The 24,012-nt window shown below is 36.0% G+C and overlaps 1 protein-coding gene across 2 annotated transcripts; it reads right to left on the minus strand.

Annotated features, from left to right (window-relative positions):
- Positions 1–487: 487 nt before the first annotated feature.
- LOC117973193 (uncharacterized) lies at positions 488–23,482 on the minus strand. 2 transcript variants are annotated; one of them, XM_059022953.1, is made up of 14 exons: positions 23,351–23,482; positions 18,907–19,004; positions 16,372–18,333; positions 15,730–16,149; positions 14,971–15,171; positions 14,359–14,523; positions 13,683–13,784; positions 12,462–12,572; positions 11,537–11,715; positions 10,762–10,919; positions 9,824–9,866; positions 6,199–6,385; positions 3,740–3,875; positions 488–2,777 (listed from the first exon to the last, which is right to left on the minus strand). In XM_059022953.1, exons 2-14 carry the CDS (start codon positions 18,962–18,964, stop codon positions 2,678–2,680), a joined length of 3,822 nt encoding a protein of 1,273 aa, XP_058878936.1. In that variant the 5' UTR covers positions 18,965–19,004; positions 23,351–23,482; the 3' UTR covers positions 488–2,677. The 2 variants fall into 2 exon arrangements, with proteins under 2 accessions (XP_058878936.1, XP_058878932.1); XM_059022949.1 differs by having other exon boundaries at positions 15,730–18,333.
- Positions 23,483–24,012: the final 530 nt, after the last annotated feature.

Below are 24,012 nucleotides of genomic sequence, written 5' to 3' on the forward strand. Positions count from 1 at the left end.
GATAAGGAATAACTAGAACCATAGCTGCTCCAATGTCAACAACGATCTGCCATCTGTTGTATGAACGTGTTTTCATGCTACTACACATATTGACCCTGGGACATTATTACATATAAATGCTGCTCTGTTATACCAGATACCCTCTGGATTAAAATAAGTTCCCTTGCTAATGCTGTTTTTTTGTGACAATGAATAATACAAGCACACATAAAATATAACATCATTCTAACCAGTTACAGTACTTGTGTGCAATTTGATGATTTAGAATTATCCACAGGAATCTGCTGAGAGAAGAGTTTTAAAGTACAAAATGTATTTCTATAAAATGTAAGCGAAAATTTTAACCTTACTATTATTATTATTATTATTATTATTATTATTATTATTTATTTCTTAGCAGACACCCTTATCCAGGGTGACTTACAATCGTAAGCAAATACATTTCAAGTGTTACAATAAGAGCAAGAAATACAATAACTTTTGTTCAAGCGCACTATATATTTCATATGTGTACAGTAAATGAGTGCAGGATTATTTGTGTTGTATTAAGTTACAATGTTTTTGTTTACATGCATCTGCCTTTGGTGGTTTACCCCTAGAGGAATTCCATTTCCAGTGAAATGCTCAGCTTTTCCATCTCTAAGGACCTGTAATTAACCTGGGCCAGAACAGACAACATTTATCAGCACTGCCAGACCTTGGGAAATGGATAATTAAGTGAAGGAACATAACATCAGCTTTAACTAAGACGATACAGGGAAAGGATGCATACATGAAAAATACAGATTAATCAGGCTTTTTGTTTATACTCTACATTTCGGAGCTGTAAAAGACCAAACAGGACCAAATGGCAATTTATGGTAAGAATTACAATATTACAGCTGTAGATAGGATGCCTACAGAGCTGAATTCCATTGTTTCTACTTTTACACTGTTTGAAAGAAATTGCATATGTATACGTGTCTTCAGGTGCATGTGGTGTGGGACCCGATACAAGGTCCAAGCAGTATTTCTCCCCAAAACGTCTGTATTTATTTAAACAATAACAAAAAGAGCCACCCCTCTACCAGCGAAACACGTAGCAAACAAAACAAAGTAAGCAAGGATCCGACCGTCTGTCACGTTTCAGCGCAAGGGACCGTACTCACGCAACTACAGTCCCTTTGTACCACCAAACTCCTCCCTGCAATCAGCCCGTTGCCATGGTTTATCCAATCTCTGCCTGACCCGTATCTGATCGCAGTGGAGTTGTTTAGAGTACTTGCAGTTATGCACTTTACCCAAGATGGCCGACTTCCGGTTTCCGCCCTCCGTCGTGTCGACCCATTTTAATATTGCCATTTCTGATAGAGAGTATGTGTCTTGTCCAAGCTATTTTACTTTCATTCCATAGCCCCTCCCTGGTGAAGAACATGTATGACATATCTTGACAGGAGAGCACGACATAGCAATCTCCAAGAATTGAAAGATGTTTTTCTGTGACACAGATAGTTTTGTGTCCAGATGTCTTTAAGCACAAATGACAGTCCTCTAACAGCTACAGCAGCCCTAACAGAAGCAATGTGGCATCGCAGCTAGGTTATGAAAGACAAATAATTATAGTTCTTAATATATGCATTTCTTGTGTACACAGTCCCATAGCAACACCATACTGAGATAATCATTCTGAGAAATCAAGTGCTCAGTGTCTGTGTGGTTGACTACCTAAATAAATTATTTTCAGACGATTTCTTTCTGCATGGTGCTTGTGTATCTTTTTTTCTAGTCTGGACGGATGAACCTGTCTGATTCACTAGACAGTAAATAACATCTGAGCCCAGAGGGAGCAAGGGTGACCTTAGAAATGTTCTCGTTGTCTAGTTGCTTAAACAAGGATTTCCAGAGAGTAGTGTAAATCTTGAAGCGATTGAACCTAGGACAAAAAATATTTAATTTCATCTTGGCTGTATGGCTATTATATGAATCATTAACGTATTTACATTTTTAGCAGCTGTCTCATAACATTTCCACAACTCTGTTTTTTAAGTAATTTTTTGCTACAAAAAAAGTGACATAAATGGTTTCCAAAATGGTCAGGGTCGTACTTTTATTATTCAACATATTTTGAAATGAGAAAGTGTAAATGGATATTGGTATTTACATTACTTTTATTTACATTGTTTATGTACAAAAATATAATGGCCAATGGGTCACTAAAAACTAAAGTAAATATAAAGTTAGGGTTAAGGATATTTGCATAATAAGATTCCGACTTATTTTCAAGTACTGTACTAAGTATGTATTCACTTTTTATATATGTACTATACTGACTACCACACGTAGAAATGTGTAAACATTATGTAAATATAAAAATTGGAAATTATAAACCAATATAGTGAATTACAATGCCTTTTACTTATAAACACACGAATATTTAGATAACCCGTCCATTTAAATTATACATTATTACCTGCACGATAAACAATTACACAAATGATTAAACACAATGTTCAGATGTTCACTTTCCATTTTCTAACACAACATCTTAACATAGCTTACTTAATCCTATTGGCCAATGCTATGGCTTTCAAGAAACCCACATTCTCAAACAATAGCGTGCACTTGATACAGTTAAAAAACACAAAGCTGCTTGTTGGCAAATGTACAGTACAAGAGTCAATCTGCAGGGTGGGTGTCTTCACATCCGTGTCTCCTCCGCAGGGCGGTTCATGAAGTCTTGAATAGCCTGGTGTAAAGGCAGCCACTTGCTAATTGATGCGCTTATTGCAGAAATCCAGCTGAAAGAATAATATAAAATGCTTAGGGACAAACTATTACCGTAAATGCTTAAATAGTGTTCAAAATCACCACACAGTGTAACAATATACACTGTGTGTATATTGTTACCTTTCTGTGGAGGTCACCCATTCTGTTTTATTAAACAACAGAATGGCAAATAAAGCACGGCTGAGAGATGACACTAATTCATGACAAAATGTAACTTTTTCAGTGGACTGTTTCAGACAGACAAACGCACTTAAATACCTTAGTGTAATAGTGATGGCGTAGTTTATTAGTGATAATGGCATTGCTGTGGCATGTCTCAGTAATAACGGAACTCCCTCATTCAAATCATGCCCTCGACTTCTGATCTTATTGTTTTATTATTACCTCGTGACACGCCAAAGCAATGCCAGTATCCCTTAAATATATGACTTTATATGTTCATATAACCATAGATTTCATAGTTTGCTTTTATTCAACTAAATCTTTTTATAATATTTCATTTCAATATATGTTTCAACAGTTGAAAGTGGGTGGAATATTTTTTTTTAATTATCCTAATAAAAATATTAAGTGATTAAATGGTTTAAAATAAATATGCGACTTTGGTGACTGATTGTATTTTTTTTCTTTTAATATACAAACATTATTACATTTCATTATTCATTCTGCATACAATTTAAATTGTATTACTGCCAGGGAGCATTTCTCCTAAAAAGACGTATTGCTGCCAGGGAGTATATCTTCTAAAAAGACTAATATTCATACATTATTTCATCCCTGCTTATTGAATTATTTGGATCACAAGAGTTGGTTTCAAGTAGTAATTCAGTAATTTTCTTCTTTTTTTAATTTTAGGATTAATTATATGTTGTACCGCTGTGAATTCAGCAAATATATGTGCACTGTTTATGTAGAAAACATTATAAATATGTACAATTTAGAGCACAACACCCTTATCAAACAGTGTGCTTACCGTTTGTTTTCAGTTGCATTCTCTGCACTGAAGTAGAAGGTTTTAAACTCTTCAGAAGGGGGTTTAACTTCAATCACAGAGCGGCGGGAGCCTAGGGACTGTTCACTCACTGTATACCCATGTAAGTAGATCCCTCCTGGAGAGAGAAGTCAGTTTGACAGCAGTTCTATTCATAATAGTTATCAAGTTATGGACTTAATAATGATAGTGTATTTTATTTCTGTTTCCAGTTTATTAGTCATTAACATAAACATCACTAAATGTTTTGTTACAGTGGCTCTCAAAAGTATTCACCCCCCTTGGACTTTTCCACATTTTATTGTGTTACAGCATGGAATCAAAATGGACTTAATTAGGAGTTTTTGCCACTGATTAACACAAAAAAAGTCCATAATGTCAAAGTGAAAAATAAAATCTACAAATTGTTCTAAATTAATTACAAATATAAAACAGAAAATAATTGATTGCATAAGTATTCACCCCCTTTGTTATGACACACCTAAATAAGCTCTGGTGTAACCAATTGTCTTTAGAAGTCACATCATTAGTTGAATGGAGTCCACCTGCAATTAAGGTGTTTCACATGATTTCAGGTTAAATACACCTGTCTCTGCGAGGTCCCATAGTTGGTTAGTACTTTTCCTAACAAAACCTACATCATGAAGACAAAGGAACATTCAAAGAAAATCCTGAATAAGGTTCTTCAAAAGCACCAATCAGGGGTAGGATATAAGAACATTCCCAAGGCATTGAATATCCCCCGGAGCACAGTAAAGTCCATTATTAAGAAATGGAGAGAATATGGCACAACTGTGAATCTGTCTAGAACAGGCCGTTCCTCAAAAACTGAGTATCCGGGTGAGAAGGGCACAGTCTTCCCGGGTGCTTCACAAAACTGGCCTTATGGGAGAGTTGCAAAAAGAAAGCCATTGTTGGGAAAAAAACTTGCATCAAATCTTGGCTAGAGTTTGCCAGAAGGCATGTGGGAGACTCTGAGGCCAAGTGGAAGAAGATTATATGGTCTGATGAGACCAAAATAGAGCTTTTTGGCCTCAACGTTAAGCGCTATGTTTGGCGCAAGCCTAACACCGCACATCATCCTGAGAACACCATCCCTACCGTGAAGCATGGTGGTGGCAGCATCATGCTATGGGGATGCTTATCTGCGTCAGGGCCTGGAAAGCTCATGAAGATAGAGGGCAAAATGGATGCAGCAAAGAAAACCTGCTGAAGTCTGCAAGAGACCTGGGACTTGGGAGGAGATTCATCTTCCAGCAGGACAATGACCCCAAACATACAGCCAAAGCCACACTGGAGTGGCTTAAAAACAAAGAGGTCAATGTCCTGGAGTGGCCCAGTCAAAGCCCGGACCTCAATCCAATTGAGAATATGTGGAAAGAGTTGAAAATTGCTGTTCACCAAAGGTCCCCATCCAACTTGACGGAACTTGAGCAATTTTACAATTAAGAATGGGCAAAAATTGCAGTGTCCAGATGTGCAAAGCTGGTAGAGATTTATCCAAATAGAACCATGGCTGTAATTGCTGCCAAAGGTGCCTCTACCAAATATTGACTCAAGGGGGTGAATACTTATGCAATTAATTATTTTCTGTTTTATATTTGTAATTAATTTAGAACAATTTGTAGATTTTATTTTTCACTTTGACATTATGGACTTTCTTTGTGTTAATCAGTGGCAAAAACTCCTAATTAAATCCATTTTGATTCCATGCTGTAACACAATAAAATGTGGAAAAGTCCAAGGGGGGTGAATACTTTTGAGAGCCACTGTATGTTATTTAAGCCAATTTCCGAAGACATAACTGAGTGTCCATTTTTAATGGAAACTCGATTGTTAGGATTTTGCTTCTTCAGTGTTGCTTTTATATTCCACTAAGAGAAGCCCTTATTTTGCTATTATTTACTGCAACAGAACATTAATAACACAGCTGCTTGGGTCCAGAACATTTTAAAATAAAAGCCTTTCACTTAAAAACAATGACTGTGAAAAGGTACAGTATGTATGTGCTTTTTACACAAGATTTATGTCTTGGAAAAACAGTCAATATTAAGCACTATATGGTGCATGATAGTCCATTAAGATATTATGTTGTGAAGTGCATTAATCAATTTTAGTGTATATTCTGTATGGAGCTTCTACTGTAAAAATATGTCAGAATGTAGTTTTCACTTTCCCTTGAAAGTCAGCTGGTCATATTACTACTGAGGATGCAATGCATCGAGCTTTACCAAAATGAGATGTTGCATTTTGCCCAAACTGGATCCTAGATCCCAAGCCATAGAGACTTGGCTTGTAAAATGTGAAAAAACACAACCTATAAGCTGGTGGATAAGCACATAGGATTTATATATCCAACAGCTATTTTCTTGTCCTTAGGCTGAAAATCTATGCCATATTTATTTGCATGAGAGCAAACATGAAGCGCTTTGAATACACACCAAGAGCATATGTTGAACGAAGGCCAGCATAGAAATACAGACATCCGTCTTTTAATATGCAATAGTGTTGCACCCACATGTCCTTGTTTTTGTCCATTTGGTGAAGGAGACCGAGACATTCAGGATTTTTGATAGCCAACGGGGGGAGGCTGGCATTGTGTCTAGAGACATCCACCCACACATGATTCTGCAACATAAATCAGTGTTAGTAGCTGCCTCAGTGTCACTCATGCAACAGCAGCCCTAATTTCATTTCTAATCTTTTCATTATTCAGATTTCATTGCATCAAGCTACAATTGTTTTCAATAATAACAAATAATAATTCTGGGTGACTGTGGCAAGGCAGAGGAAAAGTTCTGCACATATGAAAGGGAGCAGGCCTACGCCCTGTGTGTAAATTAATTGTGTTGTATTTATTGTTATTATTTAAGATAAATGTATTTATTTTTATTAAGAACGGGTGTATCTATTGGGTCTTTGTAAAAACAGTGTTTTGCTATTGTTAGGATTGGTTTGAATGTATTTTGTGTTGATTTAAAAATACAATGTTTTTGTGTGTTATTGTTTGGCAGCATCGATGGGATTGAAGCCCCATCCCACAAATCCCACGCAGAAGGTGACCATCTCCTGATTTAATTAATTAATTGATTAATTTGTTACTAATCGGGAGATCACCAGTATAAAACCCTGCAGTTTTCCTTGGTCGAGGTGGGTTTTCGAGAGGAGGAACAAGAGTGAGACGAGAGAGAAGCAAAGCGAAAGGCAAAACAAAACAAAACAAAACAAGTGCTATGTGTGCCGGAAGTCCCAACACTGAATTTGTTGGGGGGCAGTATTTTTTGTTCACGACTTGTTTTGTTTAAACCTTTTATTTACGCTCTGTGAGCTGTTGTTTTTTGTTTAAATATGTTATTGTTGTTCAATATAAACAGCACCGCAGTGCGCTTTCACTCGAGTATCTGTGTGTTGTGCTGCATTCACTTCTTGGCCTGATGTCAGGGCCCTGGCTACAGTGACTAACAAAAGGATTTACTTTGATAGCTAGCCTAAACAGAATTGTATATACCGGCAAGTGAGATTTATTTTGTTTGATATAGATAACATGATGGTATTTCATGTCCATACTATATTACACATTAGAAGTTGTGCAGTAGATTCTGAGGAGACTGGTGTCATTTTTCTTGTTTTTATGGTGGTCTTTCTGTTTTTATTTAACATTATTGGGCTCATTTATTTCAGAAACTATTTTTCTCTGTGACTTAAAAGACACTTTCCTAACAGTTGTGTAGGCAAACGAAGTGAGCACATACAAATAAAAATAAAACAAAGCTGTCGAGTAATGCTAAAATAGAGACATAAACAGAGTGGCATGATGACATGTACCAAAGCAGAGCAATATGGATATGTTGGGAGGAAGAATGTAACATAATAATATGTATACTGCAATAGTAATATACAGAATTTACAAACAATGGTCAATTTGCAGTCATTTTATGTAATTTGACCCACAGTGCTTCCTTGTAAGAAACACAACTTTAACAATACAGAGTTACCATATTATTTTTTGGTCAGTGCAAATGCTCTTTCTCTCACTCCCTTTTTCTTTTTTCTTTTGCTATAATATCCACCTCTTCTGTACCTAGTTTAGACAAGACCGTAATAGAATATCTTTGTTTTGGGTCCGACTGAAATTATGTAGGTGCTTACTTGAACTGGTAGAAGCTGGAACTGCAGTTGTTCCCCCTACGATTAGTCTATGGGTCTGGCAGTACATTACCACTGCTTTGACCACTTAGTGAAACTGAAAGCAAAATTTAAACTTACTGGCTATATCTGCACTCTCCCTACCTCTCAAGAACAGATCTGGTATATACTGTACTGCTGAACTAAACATGTCTTACATGGCTGAAGGTTGATAAAGAATCTCTAAGGAAATAATATACTGTATGAAAATAATCCTGAGACACACATGAGTGATGCGGTGTGGTATAGCATGGAAAGAGCAGCATTTTGCCGTGCATAGCGCTCACCGAGGCAAGCGTTTTATTTTGCGATATTTTGCAACCAAGACATTTTCCTGCAGTGGCAACTTTATTTCTAACCAATGAGATGTGTGGTTTGGGATTGCATGATACATTATATCTGGATGACAACTTCAGAACATCCATCCACATGATTTGTGTGATTAATCTCTTATACTACTTCATCACACACAAAAGTAACAAGAAGACATGTTAATCCCAAATTACATTCAAAACATTTTGGCCTGGTTTTATTTGGTGCCTGTTAGGGGTAATACATTTCTTGGTATTTAATTCTGTAAGAACAGAAAGTTAAGGGAGAAAAATGAAGCTTTCAGAAACATAAGGCAATTTTTTAAAAAGCATAATGAAGGGTTGCCCTACTAAATTAACAGCTCTTTCATTGTTGTTTATTTAAAATGTAACTAAGAAATCTCAAACACAGAGCAAAGCAGTACATGTACATTTCAATTTTGTAACCTTTAAATAAGCTCACTATTCATGAACAACAAGGTAGCGTTGAGAGGATGGGAAACATACTGTTGTACAGTACAATGCCTCCCGTTTCTTTCCTGGTCTGTAAATAACAATATTTTCTTTAATAAATTAACTGCATATACTGGTCTTATACTGCATTTAGTTTGAAATTCTTCCAATTCTGTCTCATCATCACTGGAACTCCAGTCCATAATTTGTGGCCAGTTTGGCTGTATTGGTAGGGATATGATTTACTTTGGAAACTGCTGCCACATACGCTGTTGTGTGTCCACCAGTTTTTCAGTATCACCCCTCACCACTCATGTGCTCCCCAGGCTTAATAAACCACCTTTGACCTACTGCATCCATTCCATTAATACCACTTTTAGGCCAATATAAAATATAAACATGCACACAAGGTTTCTGCTGAATTCTGCAGTCAATGCGCACAGACTCGCTACTGCAACCCTCTTTCTATAAATAGACAGATGTTGACTGGCAGGCTGCGCACAGATTACCAAGTATGGGTCAATCAATTACACACAGCTTAGCAGGGTATCTGGGAAGCCAGTCAAATTCAAGTCTGTTTTTATTTGCTGCTGCTTGTCTAATGAAAAAAGGTCTAAATGGTGGCAATACAAAAAGTGCAACATTTGCATAAACAGCTCAAATAATTATCCAATACAGCAGATAAAGCATGCTCTATAAGTATGCTTCAACCACTTAACATAAAACAAAGCTGTACATAAAAACAAACTGCTACAGCTGTTCATACTATTAATGAACTCACTTTGTATTAAGCTTCCTGATTGAGGTTTTGAATCTCGTCAGTAATCACATTTTTATCCCATATAAGTGATTTGATGCTTTTCTGTTTCTCGATTTACAAGAAAGTATGTCTGAATCTATTGACATGTTTTAACTAAAAAATGCAAACATTTAGTCTTCTTTATGGTATACACTATAATAGGGGATAATTAGCATTCCACAAATATATGCAGAAAATCTTGCCACCTTCCTCTAATAAGCTCGTCATAATAAGTGAGTAAACTGGTTTTACTCTGAAAAGCAAAAGGTCCTGTTGCATATTATTTGACATGCTAGATGATCTGATCAATAAAGTTACCTGAGTGACAGGGTGAACTGCTCTCTCCATTGCCTCGAGCCATCTGCAACACAAAGAGAATGACAAATAGACCACTGAAATAGTGAAATATCTCCAGAAAGAAATGCCTTATGGGTAAAAAATGTATAAATGGGCAATTGTATGTAAAAATAATGTGTAAAAAATAATGTGATATCTTGTAACAATTGTAAGCCGCCCTGGATAAGGGCGTCTGCTAAGAAATTAATAATAATAATAATAATAATAATAATAATAATAATAATAATAATAATAAAACAAAACAATACAAAATGTATAAAACAGAAAAAAGAAAAGAACAGGGACAGAGAGCTCATGTGGCTCATGTACTGTACACCTCAGTGATCTAGCACAGCATGCGTGTTTGTAGTTAGTGGTAAATGCAACACAGAGTTACTCCATCCCCCACTGAGTAAAATAACTTTTGTTGTTTTAAAATAACAGGGATACTGAAATGACACAACACCATATAATATAGCTCTGCGAAAATGACTACTATACTGTAGTGGATTTTAAAATGTACTCCATACATTAAGTTGACGTCAGCACCCCTTACATTGCCCTGTTATGAATTTGTAGTTTTATTTTTCAATTTCTTTCTTAACTTTGAAACATCTCTGAATTTTCAAAGCTATACAGCAGTCCTTTCCTCTGTTTTGGTCCGCTGGTACTGCTCTTTCCTTTCGAGGCAAAGTGTCCAGTTCACCTGGCCCACAGTTTCAGTTTCAGTAACTGGACCCGCAGTTATTAAAGTGGTTGGAGTTTGTTGTGCACTTGCTTTGAGGAAGTCTGTTACTATTTCACTTCCTAGGTCACTTCACCTCAGCGGTGTCTTTGAAGTCACTTTTATTATCATACATCTAATAATATTCTTACACTTACAATCGTGGTCATGTTACAGTTATTGTTAAGGCACTTACCTTTTCATTTCCTGGTTTGATGTAGCACAAAAGTAGAAAACTCTACTCCCAGACAGGGGGCTGCACTTGAACACAAATGGTTTGCCGAGGCTTAAATCCGGCCCCACTTCAGCACCTTCTAACTTCAGTGCCTCAAGGGGCCTGCACTTTCCTTCATCCTGAGCAAAAAGACAAGCATGGCTGGTTTGGAATATTTTGTTTTAAAATACTTTCACACCTATCGGTTATTAATCTGAATGTTTGTTGGAATTTAAAAGACATACCATGAAAAAGAGGATAACGTGTCTATAATAACTTTTACAGGGCTGATCTTGTTTTCAAAAACTACCTCACCTACTTTAGGCTTCAGTTAATAAGCATGGTAAGAAGCTGACTATTACAGTTGCAGTAACTACGTTTACTACATTTTCCTGGGATTGAAGTTTAACACTGCCACTTGGTGGCCAAATATTGTATTTATGGTTTTTAGGGTACACAGAATACACAGAAACAAGGCATTGAATTTATGATGTACAATGCTTAGAACTGAAAAAAATCAGTAAATAGTTACAAAATTTGAGAAAATGATCCAGGTAAAGCAGTAAAAATGAAAAACAAATTAATCGTATTTGAAATACAAGACTGCCATTGCCATGTTATTGTCTATAAAGATATGTGACCTTAAACATTACACTTTACATTTTATATCTAAGCAATTATACTACCACTGTAATTTACTGGAGTGGAATGCACCAGGTATTTCATTCTGCCACAGGGGTAGTGGAATGTCTCTTACTTTTTTGTGTTTGTAATAGTAAAAGCATCCATCATGCTTCAGCACAAACCACCTCTTCCTCCACCCCTTCAGGAAGCCTGACTGGGTGCGTTTGTGAAGGTATCCCCGGCAAGCTGGTTTGGGAGTATTCAGGCATTTGCTGATGTCTGAACCTATGACTAAGATGAGGGTATCCGGGCCTACAGAAATAAAAGTGTGGCAAAAAAGAAAAGCCTTCAAATCATTTATTAATCTTAATTTTAATAAGGAAAGCAAGCAAGCTTTTAATCGTGTCGCTGATACAATCCCTTTAATCAGCAATTCCCATTTAACATATTGGGCTCAATTTTGAGGAAACGAGGTAAAACACAAACATAAGGGTAAAGTGTTTTATGCTTGCTTTGGACTGCGCCTTCCCCTTCATGTTGTGATTTTGAAGGTTGGGTGCTAGCGGAAAACATTAGCGCTGACCAATTAAAGAGTGGGAGGCAGAAGCTGCAGAAAATCAGGAGCAGCTGACATTCCCTTTAAGAAAATGATAGAGCATTTGCCTTTGCTGTGATTTTGATGTACAAAAAGTTGCCTTATTGCCATAGCACCATGTGTTAATGAGGTATACATAAATATTTACATTCATTGAACAATTTTGGCATATGTGACTGCAGAGTTTCATTATGTTCATAAACATTATTTTTACACTTCCAGCCTTTGCAATCCAGAGCTTATTTAGATGTATATGGGAACTGTGATTTGGAACGTGGAGTCATTAACTTTAGAGCTGGTGTGATAAATAAAGATTTGTATGAAACATATTATTTGAAAATGACTGCAACTAACTGTTGAACTAACTGCTCTTTTGCTTCTATAACGTTTTCTTCTATATTTACTTAAAACAAGCGAACTTCACAGTAAATCCCATAGTTGTGAAACAAGCCCTGTGATTTACCTTGCCGGGCCAAAGCTGCTGCCTCAGAGTGCGGTATGCTGGTGACATCCGTTCCATTCACACTCATTACAATATCACCCATCAGCAGCCCTGCCTCCTCAGCAGGACCATCTGAAATCAATCAAACACGTCCAGTGAACTGGGGAAAAAGTTAAGTTGAAGTACAGGAATGGAGTTTAACTGAAAATGGTATGGTGTGTTTGTGTGTGTGTGTGTCTATATATATATATAAAATACTAGAATGAATAACATTATTTGAAACTTCAAATACACTGGGTTAGATTTTTTTAATTTCCTAGTGTACAAACACAGTGTGCGTGTACACTCCCCCCTTGTGGCAACATTAATATTACACCCAAAGTCAGCTGAAGTGCTCACTCAAAGTCCTTTTCAAACCTTGCCTCTTCCAGTTGTTCCATGAAATGTAATAGAAGGGGCAAGATTTCCTATCCCTATACTAGAACATATATACCGTGAACAAATCCAGTCAGCTGTCATTAATACGTATTTCAATAGAACAGCAAAAACAATTATCTTATCAGTAACTCTTATTATCATATATATATATATATATATATATATATATATATATATATATATATATATATATATATATATATATATACATGTAATAGTACTGTGCATTTTCAGGAAAATATGGTTGTAAGTGAACCTTTAAAAAGTATATGTTGCAAATGAACTGCACTTGAAATCTCCACGTCCCATTCTGAGCATGGGCATTTTTAAACCACAAAACCAAGGTGTCCTCAACATCAGGGTATTGAGCAAACACTGAAGACGTGCTCCAAAATAATTTGCACAAACAGGAAATGTGTGTTAAGTGAATTCGTATTATACAAAATAATTTACAATAAACGACTTGGCCAGAACCATGTAGAACATTCATAGTATCAGGAAATGTGTTTAATCTAAGTTTGTTTTAATGAGAATTTACTGTGTATTTAAAATATATATATATATATATGCCAGGGTCTAAATTCTGAAATTTATACTGTCATAAAAAAAAATTTCATTAAACATCACTCAGCTGTTAAATTTACATAGGCCTGCTGTAAGTAAGATACAGTCAAACCGTGACATCCCTTTTCTTGTGGCCATCTCAAATTTACATTTTAAAATGTTGGTTCTGTAATACACAATACAATTATACTGTATATATTTTCTTCTTAGTTTTTTTTTTTTTACTGTAGTGTGACTTACTTGTGTCTACTTCTGTCACCAAGATTGGTTTAGAAAATTGAATTCTGAATCCCCAGGGATAGTCACCTGTACCTTTGATGACTTTCACAGTCCTCTCTCGAACTGTTAAGGAGAAACACATAACATCAGCATAGGCATGTCATTGTACAACATTACTGGACATATTGATACAATTAAGATGCTTAAACGGGTTTGCTAAAAGCCAAAAGAAGAGTGTCTTCTTGTCATAACATTTAAATGGTAGAAAGAACAAAGAACAAAAATGTGTATATCATTCTTTATTACCTACCATTCAATATCCACCTATAATGCTTTTTGCCAACAATATTAACATAACTTTCCATAACAAAATAGATACTAATAACAGATAACTTTCCACAGACAGAATATATATCTTTTTTTTCTGACAGGTGTCTATGTATACACTACCCTTCAACTGGACCACTACTTGTTGAAGTGTATAAAGACATCTAACCAGGTCACAATGCCAATCTGTTTGAAAGATGCTATCCTATGTGCTGCACAACAATATATTTGCTTTCTTTTTTTGACAGACAGATTGCTACTGGCCCTTTCCCCAACAGGTTTTTTTTTTTTTGTTATAAACGTAATGAATCTCAAACTGCACTTCATAATGTAATACTATTGTTCCTCATTTAGTAAAATCTCACAGTACTTGCTACTGGTCGGGGTCTCTTGCTCAGACACCTGGGGCTGTCATTTGCTCTGATGTCATCTCCTCTGTAGATCCAGGAGGCTGAGTGGAAGGTTTCTGTATAAAACCCCTTGTCTTCATTCTCCCGCACGCCCACATCCACAGAGCGAGTCTCCTCTGAGTTCACTGTAAACAGGAACACAAAAACTTCAGCTGAAGAAGTACTTGTAGTCCGAAACGTCCTGATATAATACATTTTTCTATCAATTATTCACATTTTTGTGTACCTCTTACCCTTTTCTTTCTGATTTTGCTCCTTTTGGTACACAGCAGTTTTTCCTTTTTCAATTTTTAAATATACCCATCTGATAAAAATGCTGACCTAAAGTCACATGCCTTATCATATGAAAAATGCAATTTGAATTTAATCATGCTATATTTGAAATGCATCCTTAATTTGCTATAGTTTTATTTTCTATCTGTGGTTTGCTGTGGTTTTCTTTGCTAAAACTGCAGTAGCACTAGTTTTTGAACTAAGCAGTTGAAACTAATGTAATGTAATTGTAACTGCTTCTATTCCTAGGATTGCTGGTAGTCAGCTTTGTTACTCTCAGATTAGCTGTATATACAAACCTGACTCTTCTGTTATGATGCTTGTGTTTGAACTGCCACCAGCAGAGCTCCTCTGTTTGCTGTCCTTGAACAGCATGCGTCTCTTTGCCCAGCGCTCTGATTCCTCTTGTGGGATGCTCTCTTTAGGTCGCGTGTCTTTCAGTACATGGTCACAAGGTAGCTTCAGGTGGGTTCTAGCCTCTGTCTTTGTCTCCTTTGGGACTGACACATACCAGTATTCAGTGTTAATTTATGGGGGAGCTGTTATAGCTATTGTATTAATGTATTTAAGTGGAACCTTACTTTACACCATCTATATTTTCAGAATACTAAATCTTACACTTTAAATAAGTGTTTAACGAGAAGTTTCAAATGTCATTTTAATCATCTTTTTTTTTTTTTTTACATTCCTCTTGCTATTTTGTGTAAAAGTTAAGAAAAGTAATGTTACTTAGGAACCATGCAAAATTATGTTAAAATTAGTTAAAATTGTGTGTGCATCCCAAGTATGTTTAATAATATGTTTTATTTTACAGGAGTTTAAACAATGTGAAATTGACAAAAATGATAACCTCTATTCATTTATTTTTTAAATGTCTTGTTCCTTAATATTATTCAAGGATAAAATATGCATTTGACCAATTAACTTTGCTTGTATTGAAACACCAGAGACAAAGAGAGTGGTCCCATTCTATTAATACATTAATGAAAATATAAACACATTAAAAGGGCCTTGCCAACAGATGTACATTATTACTGCATATCTAATAAAACACTTACATTTTGGGACACTTGGCTTTTCATCAAGTGTATCTGTTTTCTGCAACTTCTCTTTTTTGTCATTGGCTTTGTCATGCAACTCTGAAATGAAGCCACTTGTTTGCACATCCTGACAGGCATCTGCCTCTGACAGGACGAATACAGACTTGTTTTCACACACTTTATCCATATTCCCTGCTTCCATTTTCTCTGGATCTGCGGAACTATCTTCACACTGTTCAGTGCTTTTCTGGGGTGGAACCTCTTGTGTCTCTACACTGTTTGTGTGTTCAGTAAGTGTCTGCTGATCTTCAGACAGTTCTGCAGAATCTAATACCCCAGACACGAGGTCTAAAGCTCCTGTATCAAACGACAGAGAGTTGTGGTAAGAGGATTCTGATTTCAGTGGGTCACTTCCTTCTGGCTCAGTCTCGTCCACATCTAAAATAGGTGATACAGAAGGATTGTCATAAACACAAGTGAAAAAGTCACTCCGATGTTTCTCAGAAACAGATGTATCTGGAGATGGGTTGTTATTTTGAATCAATAATCTTTTCTCTGAATCTCCTATAATTACAGTCTTGACCGAACCTCTCCTTTTTTTTGGCCTAAGGCCTGGCTCACATATCTTTTGTAGATCAATATCATTATTTTGTACATTACCCTCAAGTTCATTCAGTGAATCAAATACTCCACTGCCGACATGTTCTTTATCGTCAATATACTCATAGGAGATACTTCTTGATGGTGGTGTTACTTGAATCATTAAATCCTTGCTCATAATTGGTATTTCCCCAGAAAGCTCAAGATTGTGGTTATCATTGTCCAACATCTCCTCATCAAAGCCACTCTCAGCAAACTCAGCAAGTTCCAAAGATCCAACATGGTAGCTTTCTCCAGAGGAATACCCATTAATGGTGTCAGGACTGGTACATACATTATTGTGTGAATTTAAGGCCAGAAGAGAAGTATCTTCGACTGCTTTCTGGTTGTGTTGAAAATCTTTGTAGACTTCGTCTGTACTCTCCTCTGATTCAGACGGGTAAAAGGGGTGCTTGCTTCCAACTGAAGCTGAAGTGTTTAAAAGGAGAGGTCTTGAATAACTAATGTGGCATGAGCCAGGCCTGCAATCACTTCCAGTATCTGAAGACGTTCTGTGCTCTGCGTAAAAATGATAAGTCCCTCCATGTTCAATATGAACCCTGTCTGGTCTTTCAGAGCCCAAAGGGAGTGCCTTCATAAAAAAGGGTGGAAAAGTTCCAGAAGAAATAGATTCTCTATAGGACGGCAAGCTTTCACGCATTCTGGGGAAAACACTGGCAGTTCCCGGGAACGTCTTTCTTCTCTTGGGTTGCTTTTCTAAGTAACAGTTTGGACTTGATTTTTCCAAAATGGCAATACTGTTATTTCTCAGCCACGTTTTCCCTTCATGTTTGTGAATGAAATCTTTAGTGAAGCTTGATCTACTCATTGGCATTTTGGGGCCCATAAACATGGGATTATAACCTTCTGCATTACCACTCTGCTCACTGCCAAACAAATTACTCTCTTTCCTTCCAGACATGTATCTTGTACTATCAGAGGTAGTGGATTCATCCATGATCCTGGCTGTCTCAGTCTGGGTGTCAGACTTATCTCCATTGTTTATCTGAAATAAGGACATGCCCTCTGTGATTTCATCTAATAATTTGAACTCTTTATCTGCAAACTCATCAGGTGGAGGTATATCTGAAACCACATCAGTGCCTAGTGTGTCAGATGAGTGTTCTGTCCACAGTAGGCTACAGTCTGATAAAGGATAAAGGCTGCTTGACCTCTCAGTTGCTGAGTTGTCTGTATCATTGGAACAGCCACTTTGCTCCTGGTTACAAATACAGCACTTGTTTTTACAGTCTTTGCAACAGCTTTTACAACAACCTGTGTCCTTGTCACACTTGATGGAATCCTGTCTAACCTTGTTAAAGTCTGTATCAATTTCTGAGATTCTCATCTTAAATACATGGTTTCTGCTGTCCTGGCTAAAACTTGTAGGATTCCCATTTATGTTAAAAGAGCAGTGACTCAATGGGTTTTCATTATTTGGAATATGACATCGACCCAGTTGTCTTTCTCTGTGAGTGCAAGTCTCCTTCCTCTTCCCTTCTTTGCACTCAACCACAAACATAGCTTTGAAATCTGGGTCAGCCGAATGCAAGACTTCCTTTACTTCCACTTTAATGTTGGAAATTGTGCATTTGACTTTTGTAGTGGTTACTGACAAGTTAGATTTATCTTTATCAGGATGATGCCTTACTGTTATTCTTCTTAAAGCTGACACCTCTTGATCATTTATTTTGACTCTTGTTGTGATTGTCACTACTTTGTCATTTTTGTCAGCGGGTGGTGTGATTTTATCTTCTTCTTTTCCAGTTTGACAGTCTGCATCAGGTGTTTCTTGGCTATTTCCTTTACTTTCATGTCTGAAGCAGGGTTCATTTTCCCCACATTCATCAGATTCCAGTACATCCTCTCTTTGCGATATATCAGCTGCACCCTTTTCAGCTAAAGCCCCATCATTTCCATTTTCACAAGCTTTATTAGTGGTGTCGTTGTGGTGACATTGAAATGGAAACGGAGAGTGGCTGGCTGAAAAATAATGGGGGATATCACATTAACATGCTGAAGCACAATCACATTTCCTGCATCTAGTTCACTGTCCTGCTTTCAGGGCAATCACGTCAAGGGATGTTTGGGAGATTGCCCCTGCATTTTTTAAAACTGATCATTTCAATACTTTTTACATTACAGTTGTATTTGTATATCGACTGTAGTTTTGAAACTTTCACTGGAACAAAAAGGAAATCAGCTTTTTGTTAAGTTTTTTCAATTTAATTTTCCCTTCCCCTACCATCAGTCACAACATCAGAAATATAATAGACATTTTAAAAGGAAATTACTACTAGGCACCATCAATAAATACATCTGGATTACAAACTGGATTGTAAACTGCAAAAAAGTAAAATTGTGTGGTTTCCCCTTTATGAGTACAATAATGTTGCCATTATTAAACACAGAAAAGTCCTGCGATTAACTACTTGAACTATGTGAAATAAACAGTCCACAGTCCTTAACATAATAGCACACTGTTTCAGATAGTCAGGAAAGATTTAACCTTACAGTGCTGTTAATGTTCCTTTCTTAAAGAGTGCACTCACTCACATTTTGTGCTGCTGGAGCTTTTCCTTCTCTTGCTGTGTCTCCGTCTTCTTTTGCTCATTGTTACATATATATAAGGATATGGATTTCAAAACACTTAACTGTAAAAAAAAAAAAGACTTTAAAAAGTATAAATTAACTATTCATTAACATATCATTGTTTTGATTGTATTCCAACATTCTCTTTTTGTTGTTATCATAAACAAATGTAATATTAAATCCAAACTGACATAAATCAGTTTTGTTTTTATACATTGGAAGTTAAGGAGAAATATCTGACCCCTAGCATGTTATTGAATTACAATGCACGGTCTGGGATACCACTGGGATTGTCTCCCTCTTTCTGGACAATAAAGGTTCTTTCTGAGGGCCAATCTGCCTCCATGGTAACAGACTGTGCCTTGTAGCAACAGTTACAGTACCTGCCTACTGAACCACAGTGTAATGTAGTGACATGATCGCAATGAAGGTACTGTAACCCAGACTACATCCAACCCGCTTGATTAAAAAGGGGACGATTTATTGACCATCCCAACATACATTGTTGATTTCTCTTTCTCTAAAATGAAGTTTAGAATCTATTTAAATTATGTTTTGTCATATTTTATAATGTTGTCAAATAACTCATTTTACTCATGCTGTTCATGTAACAAGAAAACTAAAATTGATGGCACTATACAATATCATTACTTAAAAAAGGAGATTTTTTATATTTCAATTTGTGAATAAAACCAGTTCATCTCAAGAACAGTTCATCTTGTATAATGCACATGTATATTTGATTACACTTTTCAGCAAAGATAATTTAGTATTTAGCTTTCATTTGTGAAATGCCCTTCCTAATACCATTAAGTCTATCAAACCCAATGGGATCTAATGTATCAGTCTAAGGTCATTCCCATAAATGGGTTGAATAGTTGCTTTATATAATGGGCTGATACGTAAGCATTTCCATGACTTAAAGAGAATAATGTTATTGGCTGACTTCATGATGTATATACAGTACCAAATTACAGTGAGTGAGCCAAACTCCTGCACCCAGTCATCATTTATCTATAAACGGCAATCAAAATCAATCAATCAATCTTTATTTTATATATTATTATTTATTTCTTAGCGCCTTTCATAGTGGACCCTCACCTCAAAGCACTTTACAAGATACATTAAAAAACAATGCATAAAACATTAAATACAGTGCAAAATAATACATTAAAATACAAGACTAGGATGTGAAGATTCTAAAACATTGTGGATGCGTATGTCATATAGAATCATAAGAAGATACAGTGAAAGATCAGAAGTAGCAGAGACACAACAGTATGTGTAGAAGATCTTTTCTGAATTTGAAAATGCAATATACTGCCAATTGCAACCAACACAAGTTGATACACCATTTTAAAAATTATAGAATGACATTCATTTCCACAGATCCTGTCCTCCTTACTCCATGCGAATTATACATCTAGACAATAGGAACCTATCCCGTCCCATAGACTTTAATGTTAATGGAATTATGATATTAGCAACTGCACGCCGCTTATTGACAATTTATTACTAGTTGCCAGTGCTACAGAGCGCACTTGCATGATATACACACATACTTAATACAGCTTTTATAACACAGTGACTTCACAACTGCGTATTTCTGGCGGACTGAGGCAGAATCTTGGCTTTGAAACTGGCTACGAAGCTGCATGCAAAATTGAGATGGATTTACAGAGGGAGGTGGTACATTGTAAAAAGCAGACAACGTTGGACAATTTCTTATTTTAAAATTGTGTTTACTGTCAACTAAAATATCACCTAAATTAGCTTCTCTTTTGAATGCTACAACTGGGGCCTTAAGAAATACTTTTTTCAATTTTTCTGAATTATGTAGAATCCGCAAGTGTTTCCAAACTATCTTAGAAATATTAGGTAAAAGTTTAGAGTAAGTTATTACTAATGGGACTCTTGACCTTTTTATCTCTATTTTTATAATCTAGTAGATCATCTCTTTTTAGTTTATCCACTTTTCTTAACTCTGTCTCTATAATTCTTTCTTTGTATCCTCGTTTTTTTAAGATTTATTTTAATACATTTGTTTGTTTTACATAGTCACTTTCTTTCGAGCATATTCTTCGTATTCTTATTTCTAGACCCTTTGGGATTGCCCTTTTAGTGTGTATTGGGTGTGCAGAGGACATGTGTAAATACTGGTGCATGTCAGTAGGTTTACAAAAGTGGTCAGTCTCAATTGAACCTTCTTCAAGTTTTACTATGGTATCTAAAAAGTTTATTTCTTTTCTTGTCCATCGAAGGTCCACCTTAATATTACTGTGTATTTCATTTGCCATTTTATGAAACTGGAAAAGAGATTCTTCTCCATGTGTCCAAACCCCAAAAATATTATCTACAAACCGAATGTATTCTAAAGGTTCTCTTTCCGATTTTCTAAGTAATTGTTCTTCCCATTTCCCCATGTAGGTACTGTCAAAATGCATTCCTAATTTAGATCCTATTGCTGTACCATCGTTTTGTTTGTAATTCTTATCAACAAATGTAAAATAACTGTTTTATAAAACTATGTTGATCATGTTCAGCACCTCTGCTGTTGGTATTGATTTATCTAGTCTATTATCTAGTGCTTTTTGACAAGCTTCTAAAGTTTCTTTACGAGGGCCACTTGGGTACAAGGATTTTACATCCATGCAAAATAAAATTGTATCCTCTGGAAGGTTGTGCTTTAGTGATTCAAGTCTTTTTAAAAATGGTGTTGTATCCTTAACATAGCTTGGTAATTTCTCAACGTGTGACCTAAGTTGTTTTTCTGCTATTTCATCTATTATGTGTGTTGGATTATCAATCGTGCTGACTATCATTCGCATAGGGTAATTTTCTTTGTGCATTTTAGGATTTGCTAGGCCAGTTCTTGCATTATGTGGCTGCATGTATTTTTTTAATTCACTATTTTCTTATCAAATGTTTCTGGAAGAACAAATGATTGTTGTCATTTTGTTAATGCCATACGAATAGGATTGTATGGCATTAAAAACTGTGTTAATCTTACACAAGTCTACGCTTCAGAAGTCACACCTATAGCGCTGGTGAGGTATGTCTCTCTTGTGGGATAAACATGTAATCCTTATCTCACCAGCATGAGAGCTGGTGCATGACAGAACATCCTATTTCCACACGTCACCTGATCTTGGCAAACGTCATACCCATGAAATAAATCTTTCTTCGATAAGTGCTACAGCATCAACCACCATCTTCTGTAATTATAAACCTAAACTACATGAAAGCATAATGTACAGGGAGTTTGGAGAGATGAGCAATTTTAAGCAGTTTAAAAGGAAAAAATAATAAAGAAAACTTTGCAACTTACATATACAATCAGCACTTGATATCCGTTACCCAGTACACGTCCGTCACATTTTACCACCCTTGTACTAAGAATAAAATCAATCCCCACCATGTAACACATGAATACACTTACCCGTCACATCCGATTTCCAACTCTGTCACCATTTTTCTGATACAAAGCCCAATCTTTTCAATGTTACAATGTACTTGTTTATCCGTCACACCCCGCAGTTTTTTTTTTGCTTGCATGCCAAATCAGTCTTTATTGTGCAGTTACACAGCGCTTCCTCCAATTTCACATGACGAAAATGCAGCACAAACAAAGCCAGAGACAAACTATGCCAAAGTAAAAGTTTATCATTAAACCGTTTTAGATACTGTGATGCATTTGTTTACAAAACCAACTACAGTACATCTAAATGGAAGCCTACTTATTTTAAAACTCAGTCCTTTCAGATATGTATTTTTTGATATTGTATCTTTTCTTTTATTCCCTGAAAAAAACGGACAGGGGTTGGAATGGACCAGAATGAAATAATCAGATATGCATCGTTTAACCGTCACTGAAGTCAAAATGTTATGGGGTCGGATATGTGAGTGCTGACTGTAATTATGTATCTTGCTGAATTGCCTGCATTTACCATTTAAATCATTGAAATAATGCCAACTACAAAACAACACCATTGTTAAACTACTGTAACATTTACTTTGATTAATTTACAGATTATAGATATCAAAACATAGAGAGAACTAAATACAACGCAAAACTAATTTAAATACCACTGTTCATAAATGAGGAAAGATTTACAGACGATTCAAACTTCATTGACTTGCGTGTGCCCATCTCTTTAAAAACTTGGTTTTGAAGGACATTTATATTTGACAGACACTGGCCGTGCAATAGCTGGTTTTAAAGGGCCGTATTCAATTGCTATAACCGTTTAGCTTCTAAATAAATACATAAATATATTTTTTTCTTTAAAAAAACTGTTATCATTGAAGTGCTAATCCAGTCTAGACCATTATATCTGCAAGACAGTATGACTGTGTCCTTCTATACACAAATGTAAGCAAAACACAAATACAAGTAGTCGAATCTTACCATCAACAATCCCACCAGACGCTGTCCGTTAAATGCACAAACACCACCAGATGAACATAAGGCATACCTATGGAATTGTGACAAAGAAGACAGTATTGTTTATCTCTCTTGGTCTGCTCTACTTAGTGTTGCTATTTTGGTTTTAAAGCCCTGAAGCTGATTATTCAATGTAATCCTATGAAGTACTGGTGATGCACTGTCATTAAATATAAGTCATTCTGTGCACACAGCCAAGAATCTAATCATATTAGGAATCTGAATCAATCCCCATTCCAGACCCAAATATTTTATTTCCTAAACTATTAAGATAAACTTTTATGATGCACATTATAAAGGCAGGCACGTTTACTCAAAACAGAGTATTTTAGAAGTGGTCTTGTGAAAGGGAAATCAAGAAAGGGAAATCCTCAAGAAGAGTACAGATCACATATTAGTGATTGTGAGAGAAAAAATAAATTGTCTGTCTTTTATTGAATTCAATGTTAAACTTATTTAAATCACATGTTCATCACCTTTCTTGGCACTATTCTTTCTTGACAGCACACTTTCATCTCAAGAAGCACATTTGGTGTGCCTCTTTATCCTGATGTCATAGATCTTGAGGAGATTCATCCTTAATGCAACTTCTCTCTTTTCTCACGTACAGCTCAACTGTACTTTAC

Source organism: Acipenser ruthenus, chromosome 1, assembly GCF_902713425.1.
Source record: "Acipenser ruthenus chromosome 1, fAciRut3.2 maternal haplotype, whole genome shotgun sequence".
In the NCBI taxonomy this organism is placed as follows: domain Eukaryota; kingdom Metazoa; phylum Chordata; class Actinopteri; order Acipenseriformes; family Acipenseridae; genus Acipenser; species Acipenser ruthenus.

Excerpts from the sequence above, each read along its gene's own strand:
- LOC117973193 (XM_059022949.1), bottom strand. The coding sequence starts at position 18,964 with ATGAGCAAAAGAAGACGGAGACACAGCAAGAGAAGGAAAAGCTCCAGC. Across the intron at positions 9,867-10,761 it reads TCAAACCAGGAAATGAAAAG|ATGGCTCGAGGCAATGGAGA; the intron begins GTAAGTGCCTTA and ends TTTGTGTTGCAG. Across the intron at positions 2,778-3,739 it reads AATGCAACTGAAAACAAACG|CTGGATTTCTGCAATAAGCG; the intron begins GTAAGCACACTG and ends TTATTCTTTCAG.